Here is a 21,134-nt window from a genome sequence, read left to right as displayed (position 1 = left end):
TTTTCTGAAAAATACCTAAGGGTAATTTGAAACAAAAATTATTTGCGAACTTAAAGAGTGGTTGGTGCCGGTGATGAATCATCTTTTGGCAGTGGTGTTAATGTTTTTATACTACACACTCAGTTCATAGCTAGAATACAGAGCTGTGGCTTTTTCTTCCTCCCACCCCCGCCAAAATATCTTTATCATGTCTTCACAAATTTTCTTTCGGTGATAAGTAAAAAAGACAGATCTATAATTAAGAAGACTTCATAGATTCAAAAAGTGACCTGCACCTTGCTTTGATTTTTAGGTACAGAAACACAAATACAGTATTTCTCAAACGAACTTTCAATAAAGAGTGGCTAGATTACAACAAACTCCTGTATTAGGCACTGTTCTAGGCACTACCATAGAGTATAGAACAAAACAGACAAATTCTTTGACTTAATGGAACTGACATTCTGTGTAGGGGCCACAGAGAAATATAAGTAACAGATGTGTGTGTGTACATTATTAAATTCTTCTCAGATAAAATATAAACCACTTGGGTGCTGTATTAGAGTGATCACACACTGGCTTCAGTGAGACAGTGACATTTAAGCAGATATGAATGACATGAAGGAGAGATCCAGGTGAATATCAAGTCTCAAAGAAAGGAGTTAAAGGAATAAGAAGGCAGGGAGAGGAAGAGTGGGAAGGAAGGAGGAAAACAGGTAGGCAAGAAGAAAGAAAAGAAAGACCAGACTTCTTAACATGTAATGTAAACTCTTTTCTTAAAATATAAAGCCTGAGCTCTAGTTATTAGAAGAAAAAAATATATGTTCTTAAGATCTTCATATCATTTCTACAATAATAAGCCCAGAAATTAATATGGAACATTTGGGGAAGAAAGAGGGCATTTGATTTATGCCAAAATTAAAATTTTGTGAGAGTCTCATAAAATTTATCTTTCATTGTTTACTAGTGTTTCAATTTCTTTGTAAGTGTTGTACAATATAGATCAAAACACATGTTCTTTTTTAGAACTTAGGTTCTTAAAATTAAATGTGGCTATGAATATAGTTAATTATATATTTCAAATTTATATTTCACAAGTTTTAAATATTTAAATATCTTTCAGGGTAAGGTGTACACCTGAAACTAATGTAACATTATGTGTCAACTATACTCAAATTAAAAAAATTAAAAATTAAAAGTAAATAAAGGCTTTACCTTTTCCATGAAGCTTTCCTTGTCTTCCCTAGCAAAAAGTACTATCTGAAATACCATGCACATCAAATCTCATTGCATTTACACTGATGTACATGTCTCTGCATGTTTAAACACCACCTAGAATTACATGTCTTAAGCATAGTAAATGCCAAATCAAGTTGAAAGAAAGGAGTTACTCTAAGCAGTAGGCAGTTTTGGAAGAACATTGTACCATGAACGTTGTACCATGATTGTATATGATTATACGCATGTGTGAGTGTACATGTAGCTTTGAAATAAAATAGGTCTTCAATATACACAGAGCAAGACACCTCAAAATAGATCCTTAACATATATGTCCCCAGAAATATTTCATATAAATGAAATGTAGTTGTAGAAAAAACAATACAACATTTGATTTTACATCCATGAAAGCAAAATTAAGTTTTCTCTAGACATTTACGGAGAAGAAATTAGATCATTCGAACATAAGCACTTAGAACTTTTTGGCAAAACATTGGTTACGCAGAGTTTAAAAGAATACGAATTACTTACAACCATTTCGTTCAGAGACACCCAGCAGTCTGGTGGGAAATCCTGCAGGAGTGGGACTAAGAACTGAAGACAGCCATCCCAATGGCAGAGCAGCAACATCATGCCGATGAGGTTAAAAATTCTCACCACTGCACTGGCAAGGTCATATGTCATGTGGAAAATCTGTCGGCCAAAATATAAATTCAATTCTTATTAATGCTTATCATCAATTTCCTTTAAAGTCAAGAATACTCCCAATGTCAGTAGACATTGGCATTATGCAGTGTAAGTACTGATTTAATAAAAATATGGGAAGGACTTGGGGCGCCTGGGTGGCTCAGTTTTTAAGCGTCTGCCTTCAGCTCAGGTCATGATCCCAGGGTCCTGGGATCGAGCCCCACATCGGGCTCCCTGCTTGGTGGGAAGCCTGCTTCTCCCTCTCCCACTGCCCCTGCTTGTGTTCCTGCTCTATGTCTCTCTCTGTCAAATAGATAAATAAAAAAATCTTCAAAAAAGATACGGGAAGAACTTTTACAAGTAGCAACAGATGACATTTCTCGATCTTTACATAGGCTGGCACTCTGCCCTTTGAGTACTACCACCAACTGTGGGTTCTCCACAAACAGCAGAGATAACATAACTACATTAAATGCATGGGTCCTGTTTTAAAGATCATTGGCTTTCCCAATAGTTTTCATTTACTGTCCTTCTGCACATTTTGGCAATGTTGCTCTAAAACAAGTTAACAGATTTGACCCTCTTCTCTGCTTCTCATCCCTTCTTAAATTAATAGATTTGTTAAAAAAAAAAAAGGTAAATAAAAAAATAGATTTGTTGAAGGACCAAAAAACAAACAAAACCCACAGAGACTGAAAATCATTAGCAAAAACAGATTAATTTCAAAATATAAAATAATATTGAGGTTTAAGTGCAGTGAATTTTATAGCTATATGAGTGTAGGTACTTCTTTTATTGTGTATATTGAACATGAATAGTGGCCTTTGAGATAAAAAGTTCTCTGAATTTGGTTAAAAAACAATTGTGTGGGGCGCCTGGGTGGCTCAGTTGGTTAAGCGACTGCCTTCGGCTCAGGTCATGATCCTGGAGTCCTGGGATCGAGTCCCGCATCGGGCTCCCTGCTCGGCAGGGAGTCTGCTTCTCCCTCTGACCCTCCTCCCTCTCATGCTCTCTGTCTCTCATTCTCTCTGTCTCAAATAAATAAATAAAATCTTAAAAAAAAACAAAACAATTGTGCCACACTCTTTAAAAATTAAAATTGTTATTTCTCTTTCCTGTGAAACTTTCTCATTTATATTTTCATGAAATCCAATATGACAGGGAAGATATTTCAGAAAGCACAGAAATTATGACAAATCAATGATATATATCAGAATTTTGGAAGTATAAACTTACATATAGCTTGATATCTATGACTTTTCATCAATCCAGTTATTACAAGAAATAAAACCAGAACCTGAACCCTTTCTTTAGCAGCTTATATATTATATCATTCTCTACTGCTAATATTTCTGCTTTTATTTTACCTATTCTAGAATAACAAAACCCACTTGGGAGCAGACCTACATTCTAGAATAAACTTTATTTCCTAATTGTTAAAAGGCTACTGAGTTAATAAAATTAATAAATATGCATAAATACACAAAGAAACAACACCTTGAAATATTTAGAATCACATTTGAATAATTTACCAAAGAATGGTCTATTCTTGAAGTAATGAGGACACCATGTACTGAGAAATTATCTGAGAAATGGAAAAGAAAACCCATAAATTTTATACTTTGATTTATTAAATATATCTTTGTAAGGAACTAGCTATAATTCTTAAGAGGTACATATTAATGTATGTAGAGGCAAAATGACAGGACAGCTGGAGTTTTGTTTTTATAAAATCACTAAATCTGTTTTTAATTAAATATTTTTCACTTTGATACATTTCTATTAGGCATTAATTCTTTCTTTAAACCATCTTCCTTTTTGACACAGTAGTGATCAGTTCCCACTTTCTTTGTGGGAAAGTACACACTGTTCTGAATTCCTTTTAAAGGTAAGGTTGGGGTCCTAGATTTTAAAGGCAACATATCATGTATTTTTATATTCAGACAGCTATACACAGAACAATTAATTTTAAAGAATTGAGAATTTTATTTTCCTCTAAGTAATTTTTAAAAAGATTTTATTTATTTGAGAAAGAGAGCAATCATAACAGGGGGGATGAGCAGAGGGGGAGGGAGAAGCAGGCTCCCCACCGAGCAGGGAGCCCAACACGGGGTTTGATCCCAGGACTCTGGCTGGGATCACTTTCGAAGCAGAAGGCAGATGCTGAATGGACTGAGCTACCTAGGTCACCTGCCTCTAAATTATTTTTTAATTTTGTTTTGTATTTGGCAAACCTACAGAGAAGTCCTTTTGATGTTATTCCCTCGGATATTTCATGGTCACTAAATTTGTAAAGAGAAATCATACCAAAAATTTCATCAATAATTTCTCATTAAAAGTAATACAATAATGGGGCGCCTAGGTGGCTCAGTTGGTTAAGTGACTGCCTTCGGCTCAGGTCATGATCCCAGAGTCCTGGGATCGAGTCCCACATCGGGCTCCCGGCTCAGCGGGGAGCCTGCTTCTCCCTCTGACCCTCTCCTCTCTCATGCTGTTTCTCTCTTGCTCGCTCTCTAATAAATAAATAAATAAAATCTTTAAAAAAAAAAGTAATACAATAAAATATAATTTAAAAAGCTTTCTACTATTAAAGTAGGAAAATAAAATCAACATGGATTTAAACATTTTTCTTTAGTACTAGAACCCTACAAATTTTTATCTAAGTATTTCCTGACAAAATGGTTCAACATGTCTTTTGCGTAAGTGTTGCATTGCTGTGAAATTGAGTAAAGTTGCAGAATATGAGCTTGTGGATCAAACAAGGAACTAATCACCTTTCAACCTGATTATTTGAAGTAAACAATATCTGAAACTCTCTGCCAAAGTCTATAAATTATAAGCATGTGGGCAATCATGCAATTATGAGACTTTGGAGCTGGGATGTTATAGAGAACTAGGTCTTATTCTTAATACATCTGACTTTTATGGCTTTTCTACTTTCTTCGTCAGCAATTAGATTCTTTTTGTGGGATTTTAAGAGCTTATTTACAGTAACTGATTGCACATGCTGTAATTCAACAATTCTTTTAAGAAAATCCTATTATTTCTGAAATAATTTCCAGAGAAGCATAACCACCATTTTCATAAAGGAAGTTAATGGTGAATAAGGCCTTTCATAACGTAGTAGAAATACATTTTTTATTTCCTTTTGCTTCCGTGTGGTTACTGAACTCCTACTGTAACAAGATAAGCCGTAGAATTAAACCTATTCTCTATCTCATTTCTATTTCCAGCCTCATAGTATTAGTATACAGTACTAGCACTAGATTTATGTATTAACTCTGCTATCAATGCTCAGGAGCAGTCTCCCTTTTTGGTCTTTAACATTCTGTGTTCAAAAGTAATTTTACTTTTTGGAGCTATCCCAAAATCCAACTTTGGAAGAGGCATGAGCAAGTTGCCTGCCCTGACACTGGTCAATACCAGAGGTTAATTGCAAATAGTCAAATCCGTGTATCTCCATCTCGATTTATTTATCTGACCAAAGAACATTATAGTGTATGTAGTATAACTTTTGATATATACCTGAATGTGTAGAGTGCTTAGGCCCAAACTGATTGTCTCTTGAGCTCTTATTAATTAAGACAAGCTTGGTAGGCATAATCGTCTCATTGGTTGCTGAGAATATTGAAGGCTCTGTTAAAACCTTGTTCACAGAAGATTTAGAATAAGAAAATTATTCCCTTATGGAGCACATACATCTATAGATAAACACATTAACCAAAGAAGGAAAAATGTGATCCAATTAATGCATAGCCACAACTTTTTATCATCTAAGGGCAGCTTGTAGGATAAATCTAAGTATGACTTTACTCAAGTTTTGGATCAAGCAGCTAATACCATTGACTAATTAATATTTTTGAGTTTTTGTCCCCGTCTACAAGATAGACATCCTTAAGTGATAAATTCCTATCTAAATCAATTATCTTAAAGCTACTCCACGCAAACCCCACTTCACACAAAATGCCACCATATATGACGTTCAATAAATTGTTAAATGAATGAATGAAAATGTTGTAGGGATTTAACAATAATAGCCCAAGTACTTTTTATGATCTTAACAATGTGAAGGTTTTGTTTTTGTGTTTTAAACCAGGGAATTTAAAGAAGATAACTCTATCATTTTCTACCTTCCAAGTAATCTGACTTGACTTGAAACCTGATTTGACTGCTCAGAATGTGGGTAGCAGAAAGACAGGTTGTTCCGACCCACTTTTAATATGCTGCTAAGTGGTACTTGTAACAGTCAACTGAATTAAAAAGAAAAAAAACAGAATTAGGGTAAGTTTCTAAAGCAGCTCTTTAATTTTATTTTCATTAAAAACCAGACTACAAAATATGCCAGCTGAAGGCACTGTGCTTTGCATTTGTCCAGCTCAGAACACTGTGTTTTTCATTTGACTTCAATGAAAAGAAAGCTCCGGTCACAAATTCTCTCTGAATTCTTTTTATAATATTATAGTTCTAGAATTCTGCCTAGTTGGAGTTTAATGACTCCAGAGAGGATAGCTAACTCTCCAAAACTGAAGAACGCTCTAGGATAATTTGATTCAGAATCCCAAGTCTGCCCTACTATTTACAAAATTGTTTACCATGATTTTTTGTATATTCCACCCTGTTTTGTTTTGTTTTTAAGATTTTATTTATTTATTTGAGAGAGAATGAGATAGAGAGAGAGCATGAGAGGGGGGAGGGTCAGAGGGAGAAGCAGACTCTCCGCTGAGCAGGGAGCCCGATGTGGGACTCGATCCCGGGACTCCAGGATCATGACCTGAGCCGAAGGCAGTCACTTAACCAACTGAGCCACCCAGGCGCCCACCACCCTGTTTTTGAAAGGTTAAATCCCAAAGTGTGCTGTATGGCAGGATCCATAAATTAGCTGAGTTCTTTCAAAACATGTCCACATTCTTCCTTGATAAACTGGATTCAGAGGTTTTTCAATCTAATAGCCTGATTATGATCAGTGGGCCTTAACTCTCTTTAACTATTTGGTGTACTATGTTTTACCTAACCACAAAAACTGTCGAAAGTAATTTAAGACCTTTCATAGCATGCGTTGATCTGTCCCTAGTCTTTGGCTTCATGAACAAGGATCACTCAAAGTCTAGGTTTCTTCTATGATCTCAATTGTGATTCAAGTCTTCAAATATAATTTAAAATTCTTATCAAAGTAACATTAAGTGAATCAAATGGGTCAGAAAGAGTTCTTTTGACAAACGACATTCTTATTTTTAAGGTATAAAGCAAGGCTGGGTACCTTTGTTTCTCTTTTTTGTTTCTCTTTATAAACCTGCACCTGCATAAATTCAATTATCTTTTATATGGACTGTCTATATGCCATGTTGACACAGAATATAAGAAAACAAACATTTACCAACTCAGTCTGTTTCCCAGCCACCATGTTATCTAGGAGTCAATGTGTAGTAGTCCTAGTCTACTAACCCAATGTTTAAGAGCCCTATTGCAACTTCTGCAATTCTTAGCTTGAAAATGACCCAGGTTCTCTTACCATGCTTTTGGTACAAAGTGCTGAAGGTTTTACTTGATCTATGACAGAAGAGCACTCTTCTTGATAATCTCTTTGAACACTGACCAGTGACTACAGCCCCTACTCTATCTAGGATCTCACTCAGAATGGCTGGCCCACAACCTTCACAAAAGTCAACCATCTGGGTCTCTCATCTCAGCCTCCGTAAGGAGTCAAGGTGCAATCATTCACTCCACAACCTCGCTCACCTATTGTCCAATTCTCATGCCGTTAAGTGCTATCTTCCTGGATTTTTCTTTCCCTTGTCCTTCCCAAACTGCCCCTTCATCATCAATTAACTCTCCTATACCCTCAGCCTCTTCGTCACATTCTTCCTCTCCTCCTCTGCTTTTCCTGAGATGGAGGAGTCTCCCTCACCCTATCTCAAAGCCTCAGCTTCCCTGGTAGCTTTCTCAGAGTTGGTTCAATTCTTTCGTACTTCATAAGCCTTAGGTTCTGATGGCCACGGCCTCATTTTCCTCTCATTTACCTCGCTTGCTTTTGCTGCTTTCAGACAAGTATTTGTCCAGCTGTATTAAAAAAAAAAAAAAAAAAAAAGGCTTCTCTTCAGTGCTCATTCTATTCATTCCATTTGGCTATTCCCCTCATAACTTTCTCTCATTTCTGCATAGAACAAGCTCTCAATCTCCACCCTCAGCACATCTCCATTTATTAGAGGACTCTGTATTCTTCCATTATCTTTTCTTTGCAAAATGTCAACTGCTGATTAATTAAAACAGCTACTTTCTATACCTGAGCTACTGAAGATTACTGGAGAGGAAACTAGATTGTGGCTACTAAAAAAAATTATTTTTAAAAAGCAACCTTATTTGAGACCTTTGTCTATGGTCTATTCATTTCCTTATTCCTAACACCACTCATCCTATATTTTTTCCTCTCTTCTTACTTCCCCAAAGCTTGTGACTATCCTACTCAGTTTCAGATTAAGATTTTACTTTTTCAGAGGAAACATATTCTTATGTTTGGATCCTCTTGCCTCTGACCCCTCATATCTTCAAACAAACAAATATCTGCAGCTTTTCTTACTGGCCTTTTCCTAATATCGAAAGAAGGCATGCCTTTTATTAAAAACGAACCTCTACCAACTTTTGATATTAATCTAAACTTTTTTCTCCTCCAGGAATCTAAATAATTAGCTGCTCAGTCTATGGGGGAAACCAACTCTCTTCTCAACCATTGTGGACAGATACTTTTGTAAAGTACAGCAAAAAAATGAATTAATATAAAAATGAAATTAAAAAAAACTGTAACATATGTAATACAAGCCTATTGCTTATGTTCTTGGATGTGGTTGGCAATATCAAATTACTATAATGACTTGATTATTTTTTCTTCAAAATTGTTAACTTCTACACTATCTTTACCCCCAAATATTAAAAAATAATAAAATTTTTTATTTCCTCAAAAACACCTCAAATTGAAAAAGAATCTTCATTTCCTAGGTACTTACCTAATTCTTTTTTTTCCCCTTTATAGTCTTTCCAGTTTGGCTTCTCAAAAAAACTCTCCTCCCTGGAATTTTGAGACAGAGAGAGCTGGCCTACCTTCACCCACCTTTAGTGGGTAAAGTGGTTTTCTTTTCTCGGTTACATGTGAAAATTACCATCTGGCGCAAAATCTGATTTCCTGAAGGACATATGTGTCATAGCTACTCTGTGTCTCTGTCCCCCTCCCCCTTCTCCATAAAGGAAAGGAGTGTAAAGATATTTAAGGCTGACTTCATTTTCCCAAATGGGAAATTGAAACTTAAGAAAAAATATAATCTATCTGAGCATTCTTTTTGAAGTGGCACAGAGAAGAATATGTCTCATCACATGACTCTGCAGTAAAACTAAACAGTTCTGATGTGGTCATAACAACTATATATTTACAGAATAGAATGTACTAGTTATCATTCATGACTATTAAAATATATAGGTGCTTGTGCATGTGTTACTTTGGTCATGTCCACATATTTCTTTAATAAACATATATGTATGTATAAAATTTAAAAATCAATTTTAGATATTTTTGTTGTAAAAAAATTGTCACACATCTTTTGCTTTGACAATTATTTAGACAATATGGCTTTTTCCTTACTTTGCCATTGTACTGTATATCATCTATTTCTAATTATACATATTTTTATATAAGATCCTAATTGCATATACCTAAACATTTAAAAAAGTAAATCTTTATGCAAAATTTTTCTCTCTCTTTTTTTAAATTGCTCCTTGTTTAGCTTTACTAGTCTGAGAAAAATCAAAGAGCATGAGTTATTAAAGAAACAAAAAATGGTAAAATATTGTAGTATGGATTCTTTGAAGATTTTTGGTAGGAAACAATGATAGGAAACAGTTATAGTGTAAACTGTAAAAGGTATAAACTTTGAAAACTGGGAAACACAATGCCTGGTGGTATAGAGTTGACACTCAGCAAATCTTTTTTCTCCCACAGAGGTTATTCAACTAACAGTGAATTTTCATAAATGGGTCAGTGCTAAAGAGTACCTAACAGAGATAAAGCACTTCTACTAGGCTTGTTCATTTTCCTTTGAATTTCAAATCATTATCAGCTGACGACTGGGAATAGGTCAGAAACAAAAATGCTTATGATAGGTTACATTTTGTTAACTGAATATAGCTACACCTTTGCATTTCAAAAATTCCTTAGGAAAAAAGAGTACATCTTTTTAACTTATATGAGGACTATGTTGTATAACAGAGCAACTATTTATTGGACTGTGCCCTAGAAAAACAAAAGAGCAAGCATAACCCCCTCATATGCTTAATTTACTTTAGGAAGTAGCTTACACACTGGGAAAATCAAATTACAGATGAATATTGAAAATGGTTCTATTAAGAAGTGAGTTTGATGGACTAGTACTACGGAAAAAATGAAATTAATTAAAATTAAACAATTTAAGATCATTGTCTATTCTTCTATAACAAATTTCAAATTGCTATAAATGTAGACAATATATACATATGTACAATATATACTGAAATATTTAAATGAGGAAAGTAAAAACAAATATTTTATGATGGATATTTGCACCTTATTTTAATAATGATTGTGGGAAGGCTATTTCATGCTTACTAGATACACTTAATTTCAGGATAAAGTCAGTACTAAGATACTGATTTAATGAAATTTAATACATTTTTTTCTAGACTTTTTAAAAATCTTATCTTGAAAATTCAAAATGAAAATTTTATTTTTTAAATAAAAAGTTAACATTCTCTTTTTATTATCTAGTACATAGTAAAAATGATATTCAAGTAAACAATCATAAGTGGCTACATAAATGTGTGTGTGTGTGTGTGTGTGTAGAGAAAGAGGGTGAAAAATCAAACTAATAACCACATTAGCAGTATTCAGTGAATTTTGTAGCTCTTGTGAGTGAATTTCAAATGATATTTCCATAACAGTGTGGTTTTTGGAGAGGACTGGGGAATAATTCATGTTAGAAATAACATAGCACTAATAATAGTCTCATTTTTATCTTTACAGTTTCATGTCAATCATTTGCTCACTCTCTTCTCTTTTGTATAGCTGTGGTCTCATCAGATTTGTAACACGTTACACACTCCAACAAGTACAAATTTAGTTGTCTCTACATTTTGAGCTACAAATGGTAAAATTATTCTTGTTTTTGTTATTAGTTCATTTCCTAAGCATATGAAACCAATCACATGGATTCGTGCTTTTTGAAAGGCAAAAAAAGACCATACAATGGAGTAGAGAAATGTACTTAATCTTTGTAAGAAGATATTTTACTTTGGAGACTTCATCTCATTAATTTGTATTTTAAAATTCATCTAAGTGATGAACATTTTTAAAACAGAAAAGACCACTTCAGTGTACAAGCTCTAGTGACTAAATTATAAAAGCAAACAAAGCAGAGGATGTTTAAACTCATTTTATATACTGTGTAAATTGTTTTCCTAGACAGTATCTTGCTGATATTATATAGTCTATACATAGCTAATGGACTGCTTTGAAATTACCAAATAAGAATATCACATATATTTCCAGTCCATTCAGATATATCATCCAGAAAGAATTCTTGTACTAAATCCTCAGTTAATCAAATATTATTAAACTATCCTTGAGGCATGTATAAAATGCATAATATATTTTGGTGGTCTCTTGTGAACATATTTTTAAGTATGCCCTATATGATATTATGCATTATTATGTCTTCTATTTTCTATAAGTTCTGTGAGAAAAAAAAATGACTCCAATATTCTTGGTTTCACATTCATGAACTTTCTTAAACTGACAAGTGATAATTACTGTTTGGCATCTCAACCAATTTTTTTGGCCTAAAATATTAAAGATTGTAGTGTTTGTGGTATGGTAAAACCTTTAAAATTTGGACATATATATATTTGCATGGAACATTAAACTGCTTGGTACATAATATATATTTTTTCAAAATTTTGAGCTATTATTTTGCCAATCTTAGAGATAAATAACAAGGTTAACATAAAATTTATGAACCACTGAACAACAGTTTTTGCAATGTAAGAACTTAAAAAAAAATACTATTGGAGAAATGCATAACGTGAAAACAGGGAACTGGAGTTCTAGTTCTGAATTTGCATTAATCAGTTTCCAAAAATTTGCCTTAGCTTTTCAACTAAAAGAAAGGAGATGGAGCAAATGACCTCTAAAGTACATTGTATGTGTAAAATTCCATAATACCCTTTACTTTAGGATTGAAAAAGTACAATTTTAAGAAGTGAAAACAAATGGAAGCCAATCACACACACACACACACACACACACACACACACACACACACACCCCAAATGGAAGATAAACCAGCAGTAAAACACTGACTTATGTAATTTCCCTAAACCTTTGTTTATAAAACAAATAAAATAAAAATGTAATAATAAGATTAATGGTAATATAAATATGTGGTAAAATAAAATGTGACAGAGGCCATTATATTTAAATTAATTGCATGTATCTTTCTCAACATCCCCAGCCTCCACTCACCATTTATAGTTTAGAAAGGTGGTGTGCGAACCAGCTCATTGCACCATTTTCCAAGAGAAGCCAATAGGAAAGACAAGAGAAAGGAAAGCTGGCTTCTGAAAAAGCTACTAAGATGAAAACAAAGTTTCTTCACAGTTTTTTAGTAGTAGCCATAAGAATTACCTCATGCATTGGCACATCATCTTGATACACTGGCCCAATGAGCCAGTCAAGTTAAAAATGCTAATTTATTTGAGTGGATTTGTGTCAGAGTTGCTCTGGAAGAAAAAATGGTGCTGGGTCACTGTCTTGGCAAATGCCTTCTGAAAGAAATCGCTAAGTACATGATTTTGGGTATGAAGCCATAAAATACAGCTATAAATCTTAGTGAGTAAACCACACATTCTGCCATTTGAAGAAACCCAGTAAGTGAGAAAAACATATTACTATTGCAACCTCCCCAAAAGATACTTAAAAAATAGACAAGTATTGGCAAAGTTGCTAGCAACCCAAGAAATATTTGAGTAAGATTTGATCTATTGGAAAATGGCATGATTTCAGATTTACTAGTTAGGCACTTTCCAGAACCACATATGCACTATAATGCTTCATCAATTCAGATAATAGTACATCAAGATATTTGCCAGACCACCTGAAGCGTTGAAAATACTTAAGTGTCAGAATCATTATAAGAATTATATAAACTGCTCTATGTGGAAGGACCCTTAAAAGTAATATACTTTTTTGGTATACATTTGATTTTTCTTATAACTAAAAATCACTTATCAGCATTGGCTCTGTGCAGAATAATGGTAGGCACTGGATTCTTCGGTGCTCCTGGTATCACCTCCACCACACACTCACATACTCATGTAACGCTTTCTTCTCCAGAATCCACCCACCTGTCTTAAGAAGGACTTATTTTTCTCTAGACCTGCTGCAGAGTCATCAGAATTGTTGCTCCTTTTAACACATCTTACAGTAGCCACACTTAATCTTAGTTTATAGTTTTTTTGTGGAGGGGTGTGGTTAGGAAAGTTGGGACATGTGTAAGATATCTTTCTCTCTTACTCCTTTAACAACATCTTGTCTGGATATAGAATTCTAGATTGAAAATCATTTTCTCACAGATATTTGATGACTTGTCTCCATTCCTTCCAGCATCTAATGAAACTGTATCTTCCCCCAAATATGGGTTTAATTTCTTCAGTGAAAAGATGAAGAGTTTTACATGGGGATACATGAAACTGCCCAAATTCCATGTATGTATGTGCAGGGTGTGAGAGGTGGGTTATAAGTAATGATTTGTGCAGTTGTTATATTGATCTTAAATTCAGCACCCTTCCTGTGTTCAGCCCTACTGCTCAATTATGTTCTGCCTTAAGCCTCCTGACTCTGAATCCAAATGTTTCCACAGTTCACAATACAGACTGGTTCTTACTTCTTTTGCAGACCCTTTTGTAGCATATTGCAGGGTCTGATTTTTCTCTCCGTGTGTTATCCTTCACTCTGCTCCCTTTCATTTTGAATCTTGTAAAAATTTTGAGAATTTTTTCATCTCAATAAGAGTTCCTTGTTCTTGTTCCCTTCTGTTTTATAGATGCATTCTTTTTTTCACTTGGTTTCTTTCATTGTGCTGGAGTCTTAGGAGGGACAAAATGCCCACATATTGTGTCTTAATCTGTTTTCCTCAACCAGAAACCATTTATTTACTTCCCAATTGTTTGAATTGTCAACCCCAATATAAAAGGATTTCTATAACTCAAATTCATAGCTACACATTCTTTCTGGAATAACTGATTTGTTCCAATGAGCTGTTGATCTATTCAATTGCCAATAAGTCGTTCTTAAACTAGTTTAACTTTGCAGTATAATTTCCAACCTCCAAGTTACCCTCCCTCAATAATTCTCCTTATAGTTTTTGTTTCACACACTTGTATTTAAAAATAAACTTAGAATCACTTTGTCAAATCCCTATCCCATTCCTAAAATTATGTTGGTCCTTGTTGTAACTGATTTAATTCATAAATTAATTTGTGTCTGTAATTATTTTTTCAACATTATCATCTCATATCTCCAACTTCCAGTCTCACCTTCTTTGGAAATATAGTCTACTTGGCATCAAGAATTATCATTTTACAATTCAAACTTGATCATGTTAGTTCTCTGCTTGAACTTTTGTTAGAGGTCCAAAGAATCTTCATGATGTCCAAACTCCTCAGCCTAGTATAAAAAGCCCCTGTGATTTGCCCTCCATCCACTATTTTGCCATCATCTATCATACCTCCTCTATTGGTATTCCATGCTGGGGGCAGACCAAACTTGCATAGTATGCTTTATACAACATGATTGATCAGAGCCTGTATCTGTTTACATACTATTCTCTCCCGGTACAAGGCCTTCCATCCTATCCCTTTTCTGACTGATGACTTTCTTATTCATATTTCAAAACTTGGCTCAAACATAGATTCCTCAGGAAAGGCTTACTTGACTTCTCTAGGGAGAGAATTAAGAGTTTCCTCTCATGGGACCTAGTCCATAACTTTATAAAAATGCTTTATACTTGACTATAATTATGTGTTTATATGTCTGTGTCCTCACTAGATTGTAAACCCCTGGAGGTCAAGGCATGTACACATGGCATGTACTTAACATGTTTACAAAATATAAGAATATGAACAAGAGAGGAAAGAATAAAAGGAAGGATGGAAGGAAGGAAGGAAGGGAAGAGGGAAAGAGGGAGGGGATGAAGCGGGAAGGAGGGAGGAAACAAAGAAAGGAGTTCCTAGTTTGAAAACAAGTGGCCTATTTTATTAAATGGGGACCTTCGGGATTATTATATATTTTTTTCAAATTCTCTTTTTGTGTGCATGATAATAGAACAGAGACTCTGATTGAAGAGAATCCTTATTATGTACCCATAATGAAAGAGAATCCTTATTATGTACAAAAAATTTTGTTTGTAATTTTGGTATTAATTAATTCTAGAATATCTGTCATCCTTTGTTACACCCTGGTTACATGATCAATGTCCATATAGACATTGTCATCATTGGCACTTGTCTTTATTCAAAATTTACCTCTCTGATGACATCTTTTTCCCTTTCTAGTTTTTATTTTTCATTGTCTCACTAAACTGTTTTATTTTTTAATTGTTTGAGGTGGCTACTCTTGGAAAAATTCTATTTTCTCCTACTCTCCTCTTGCTCATCATTTCCTTCATTACCCAGTCTGACACAAAAGCCCATTATTTCAACCAATATCTTGTCAAAATTATCAATTATCTTCTTCTCAGCTATAGTCTCATGGTAATGAGACTCCTGTTCCAAGATTAACTGACTGTCCACAATCTCACTCCTATATATGAGCAGCTTCCATATATTGCTAAAGAGAACCCCATAACTGCACAGCCAGATCATGGTTTTAACATCAACTAGGTTTTCAGCACTGCTTAGTGTTATCTGTATGTTCCTAGACAGCATGTAACTGGTTCTCGGGACAGCTAGTTCAAACTTTGCTAAGTCTCCCAAAGTTTACCATCCCTCACCTGCTCGCCTCATCAGAAGAAAACATTTAACTTCCAATTTTACTGAGAAACACTGTCATTTACAGACATGTTTACATCCATCCTTTCTCCTTACTTTAGAGCATGTCTTTTTTTTCCCCCTATGACAACTGTCTTTTCTTTTTTAATCTTGCTATATCCTCACTGACCTTGCTTCATTAATTATCCCGTCTTCTTCCTCAGACTCCTCCCTATATTTTCTCTCATTGGAATTTAAGCATGCTTAAACCCCTCCTGTATTAAAGAATTGTCCACTGATCCTCTATTCCTCTCCATCCACTCTACTAATATCTACTTTTCATCTCAACTGTACTGAAAATTTGTTTACATATTCTCCACTTTTTTACCCTATATTCAACTTTTAAACATTGTAGAACCTGGTGCCTCCTATGTCCGCTGAGAACATTCATGATAAAATTGGCATATATCTCTGGGGCCACACTATAAGCAATTTGCAAACCACATTTGTTTGACCTCCCTGCATATTCAGCAGGTTTTATTTATTCCTACTTCACACTCCATCTGCTCTGTTTCTGATATGCAATTTTCCTTATTGCTCCTCATTTACTCCCACTTCTCTTGTTAATTATATTCAGTGTCAAGCTATACATTTTCTGCTCTTTAGGAGTTGAAATCACTTGGGTTCCACTCTACACACTCTCTTTGAGGGACTCTTCCACTTCCATAACTTCAACTATTACTTATAGTCAGGGGGCTCCATTATTTTAACTTTACAGAGGACAACCCTCTTCATTTTAAAATCCACAATCAAGTCACTCCAAAGATGTCTGAAACTGTATGAAATTCTTACTTCCTCCATATCCTAACTGAATTCTCTAGAGGGCCTAATACATATCAAGCCTCAAAGTAGCCTCTCCTCAGGGTAATGCTAGGTTTATTCTGTTCCCTTGCCCTCCACATTCAATTAGTAACTACATTCTATAAGTCTCCCTCTATAAAAGCTTATGATTCACAAATCTTTTAATTCAGACAATTCTCATTTTTCACCTAAGTTATTCCAAAACTCCCTAAATTATTTCTAGTTCTCTAGATTTACCCTCCTGTCCCCTGCAACTAGAGTTTTCTTTCTAAAACACAAATGTGTGATGCCACTTTCCTGGTGAGAAATCTTCAGTGAAGCTCCATTAAATTTGAAATAAAGGCCAAGATCCTACGTGTAATATTTATGGCCCTTCATGGTCTGACTGCTGCTTACTTCACAAGCCTCATGTACATCACTTACTCTTAGCCTCCATATTACTTAATTCTAATCATTACATTTGAAAATGTTTATGATTCTTTTTTCCTTCTGTTTCAATTAAAATATAAGCTTGATGAGGAGAATCGTATCTTACTGTCTTAGTATCTCCAAGTCTTTGGCACACTGTTAATTACAATAAATATATGTTAATTATAAACATATGATTGGATAGTGGATGAATGAAATCTACTACCTGTTAATACTAAGTCAGCTTCATGTTTATATAAAATAAATAGCACACAGATAATGCAACCCAGGTGTCATACAAATAATTTGTATGTTTTTAAAAATCAGAAAAATTTCAATGAGATTTTATTTACCTGTTAATTCTAGTAGGAACTAATTGAAATCCATTTCTTCGTTGTTTTAATATCGATACTGAACAGTGGCTTGCATAATGAATATATAAAATGAACTAATGATTAATTAGATTTTGTTTATACATAATGAAAATGGTTTTAATTACTTATATGGTCATTGTCATAGATTCTATAATCATAAAATTGTTATTACATGGAAGAGCTTGGTTTCTATGTTCTGAATGCATGCTATACTTGCAGAATTTTTTAAATTATTGCAGAATTAACAATATTTTCATGAGGGCCCAGATCATCTTGAGTTTGTGTGACTATTTTCATTTGACTAAAATATTGGTCTCCTCCGATATGGATCTGACAACATAAACCCCACTGTATTTTAAGGAATTCCAGATCCATTATCAATTTGAGCTAATGGGCTAACCCTGGAACAGACACCTACACTGAGCCAAAATCCACTCTATAAAACTGAACATTTGGACTTATTCCTATTAACTTGGCATGATTTAAACTCAATAGGATTCAGTATTTCTGACAAGTTCTAAATGGAGGAGTCCAAAAGGTTACTATCATTATTATCTGGGCTTTCACCCAGCATTCAAACTCACAAATCACTGTCATGTTTTCTGCTAATTCAGCATCGATTCTGGACTCCACATTATTTCATTGCTTTGGTATATTTATGTACTATGAGACTTAATAGAGAGAATATTTTTGTATTTGTGCTGAGTAGTGTACTTAGAAATAAAAACATGCAATTTTATTTAAGACTAATAAAGGTGAAAAGTTTTAATATGTATACCTCTCTATAGGCTTACATTTCTGTGACACTTTTTTCTAACTTTCTTTTAAAAAATACCAACATTTTCCAAAGTAAACAGTCATATTGAAGGGCCCAATTTTGGGGCTGCATATACAGAATGAAAGAAATTTTAAAACTTCTAGAATTAAATTTTATATAAAAATATTTACAAACTATTTTTAAAAAGCAGCAGGTAAGAGTAGCTACAGGTCATTTTTACTCTGAAAGATAGACAAAAGCATTTTCAAGATTCCTACAGACTCAGTCAATACCACAAAGTTCTTCTAAGGGTTTCAGAACCTCTATTATCCCTCAACCAAACAGATAGATAACCAACCTTTAAGGGAATGCTATAGATTGGATTGTGCCTCCCTCAAATTCATGTTGAAGCCCTAACAGTTGATATAATGGTATTTGGAGACAGGGCGTTTGGAAGGGAATTAGGTCATGAAGGTAGAGTCCTCATAAAGGGATTGGTGCCCTTATAGCAAGAGACCAGAGAGCTTGTTCTCTTTCTGCCATGTAAGGATACAGCAAGAACATGGCCATCTGTGAACAAGGAACAGGGCTCTCACCAGACATCAAATCTGCCAGCACTTAGATCTTGGACTTCCCAACTTCCAGAACTGTGAGAAATAAACGTCTTGCTTAAGCCACTTAGTCTATGGTATTTTATTATAGAAGTCCCAGATGACTAGGAGTGGGCAGTAATAATTTTACTATTAATTTGCAAATCAGAAGTCATATTCATTTAATAAATTTAATTAAGTCATTTAGTTAAATATATGAAAAAAAGCATACTTCTTTAAATATTCAGCTACCATGTTATCAATGAGAACGTACTGTGAAACCACTTTCGAGTGGTATGTAATAAACGATGAATAGTATGTATTAGTGCAAAATATGTGTGTTTTTAAGTATAAATGAAAAATATTTGAATTTTATGGTCAAATAGACTTGTCTCATAGGGCATGTCAGGCCACAGAGCACAAGTTCAGGTCCTGAATAAACTAGGGAAGTCTACAACAAAGTCAATAGGGATTACAAGATTAGAAGTTAACACAATAAAATTCTCATTGCTGGACTAAAAACACAGTGAAATGGGATATGCAATAGATGAGCAGTAGATACGTTTAAAAGTATGTATGAATAGTATGTATTAGTGCAAAATATGTGTGTTTTTAAGTATAAATGAAAAATATTTGAATTTTATGGTCAAATAGACTTGTCTCACAGGGCATGTCAGGCCACAGAGCACAAGTTCAGGTCCTGAATAAACTAGGGAAGTCTACAACAAAGTCAATAGGGATTGCAAGATTAGAAGTTAACACAATAAAATTCTCATTGCTGGACTAAAAACACAGTGAAATGGGATATGCAATAGATGAGCAGTAGATACGTTTAAAAGTAGACTCACTAGTAAAAATTCCAAGAGAAGAGGACCTAACATCAAGGAGAACACAAGGCCCAGACTCTTCCAGGTGCAGTGGGACCAGTGACCACTTCCTAGAGTCAGGGATTTCACTGCTTCTATACAACTGGTCAAACCTAGAAATACTTAGTTTCATGATCATTCAATTAGTCAGCAACTATTTTTTATTTGGATTTCTTCTCTTTTTCCATCCCTCTATTTCATTTGTAGTCTAGACCTATCTTTACTGAGTTAAATTTTTTTTTAAGATGTTATTTATTTATTTATTTGAGAGAGAAACAGCATGAGAGGGGAGAGGGTCAGAGGGAGAAGCAGGCTCCCTGCTGAGCCAGGAGCCCGATGTGGGACTCGATCCCAGGACTCCGGGACCATGACCTGAGCCGAAGGCAGTCGCTTAACCAACTGAGCCACCCAGGCGCCCAATTCTTTACTGAGTTAAAGTTTCTGCTTTCTAAATGGTTTCCCTATCTTTGGGCTAGATTTTTCACCAATGAATTCTTCCTGATGGCACTGTGTGAAGTTGTCCATCTTAAACTCTATTCTTTGTAATCTGCCTTATACCTTTGATTTGTCTCTTCTATAGTCAGTTGGTGTGTGCCAAGAGTTGAGTTTTATGCTGGCCAAGCCAGGCACTATTTAGGGGAAAAGAAGAATGAAAGGAAAATTTAATCACATACGATATCCCTTTCTACTTTTAATTTGAGCAATTTTTGAATCTTGGGCTATAAGCCTATTTACATCTCAATCATCCTTTAAAAAATCAAAAAATAAAGAAAAACAACAAAATAACATTGGAAAAAAGTCTCCACGTGAATCCCCATCTAGATACCATTCTATTTCATACTACCTCTCCTTCCTCATTTTCTACTCCCTGCCTTAGCCAAGTCACATTTTTGTGCCCATTGTCCACATCAATGTCCTCTTGCTGTAAAAGCAATTTATGTTTTGCAGCCTGTTTTTTTAAATCTCCATTGCTTTTCACATTTTTTATTGTTTACTTTCTGAAACATTTTACTCTTAGTTTTTAAGACATCCATACTATCAAACTACTTCTTTTAGCCTCATTCATTGATTTTATTGTTATGTTGTTGCTCTTTACTGAAAATCCACTTTCTCTAGCTGACTCCTTTAATCTTTCCCCTAAAAAACTCTTCTTATAGAATATATCTTCCTTATTTTATTTCTCTATTTATTTTTTGCTTATTTATTTTACCATATGCCCTAGACTCATATTACACTCAACATGCCCCAGATTAAACTTAAACTTTCTTTCACTAAGCATTCTCTATTTTGGTCATTTTAGTTAGTGGCAAAGACATATACCCAGAAAGTGAAGAAATCTGATATTCAACTTTAA

The 21,134-nt window shown here is 34.4% G+C and overlaps 1 protein-coding gene across 2 annotated transcripts in view; it reads right to left on the bottom strand.

The window, feature by feature from the left end:
• HCN1 (hyperpolarization activated cyclic nucleotide gated potassium channel 1) overlaps positions 1–21,134 on the bottom strand; it is a 402,641-nt gene that overhangs the window by 182,357 nt on the left and 199,150 nt on the right. For both annotated transcript variants that reach the window (XR_010413284.1, XM_045903607.3), the window contains exon 3: positions 1,729–1,890. Coding sequence is in view for 1 of the 2 variants with exons in the window: in XM_045903607.3 (XP_045759563.1) it covers positions 1,729–1,890 (162 nt within the window). In the remaining variant the exon portion in view is untranslated. The remainder of the gene's footprint in view (positions 1–1,728; positions 1,891–21,134) is intronic.

Source organism: Mirounga angustirostris, unplaced genomic scaffold (assembly GCF_029215605.1).
Source record: "Mirounga angustirostris isolate CCGP_5_RB_7025 unplaced genomic scaffold, mMirAng1.0.hap1 SCAF_7, whole genome shotgun sequence".
Lineage (NCBI taxonomy): Eukaryota > Metazoa > Chordata > Mammalia > Carnivora > Phocidae > Mirounga > Mirounga angustirostris.
This window is presented reverse-complemented; position numbering and strand designations above follow the sequence as displayed.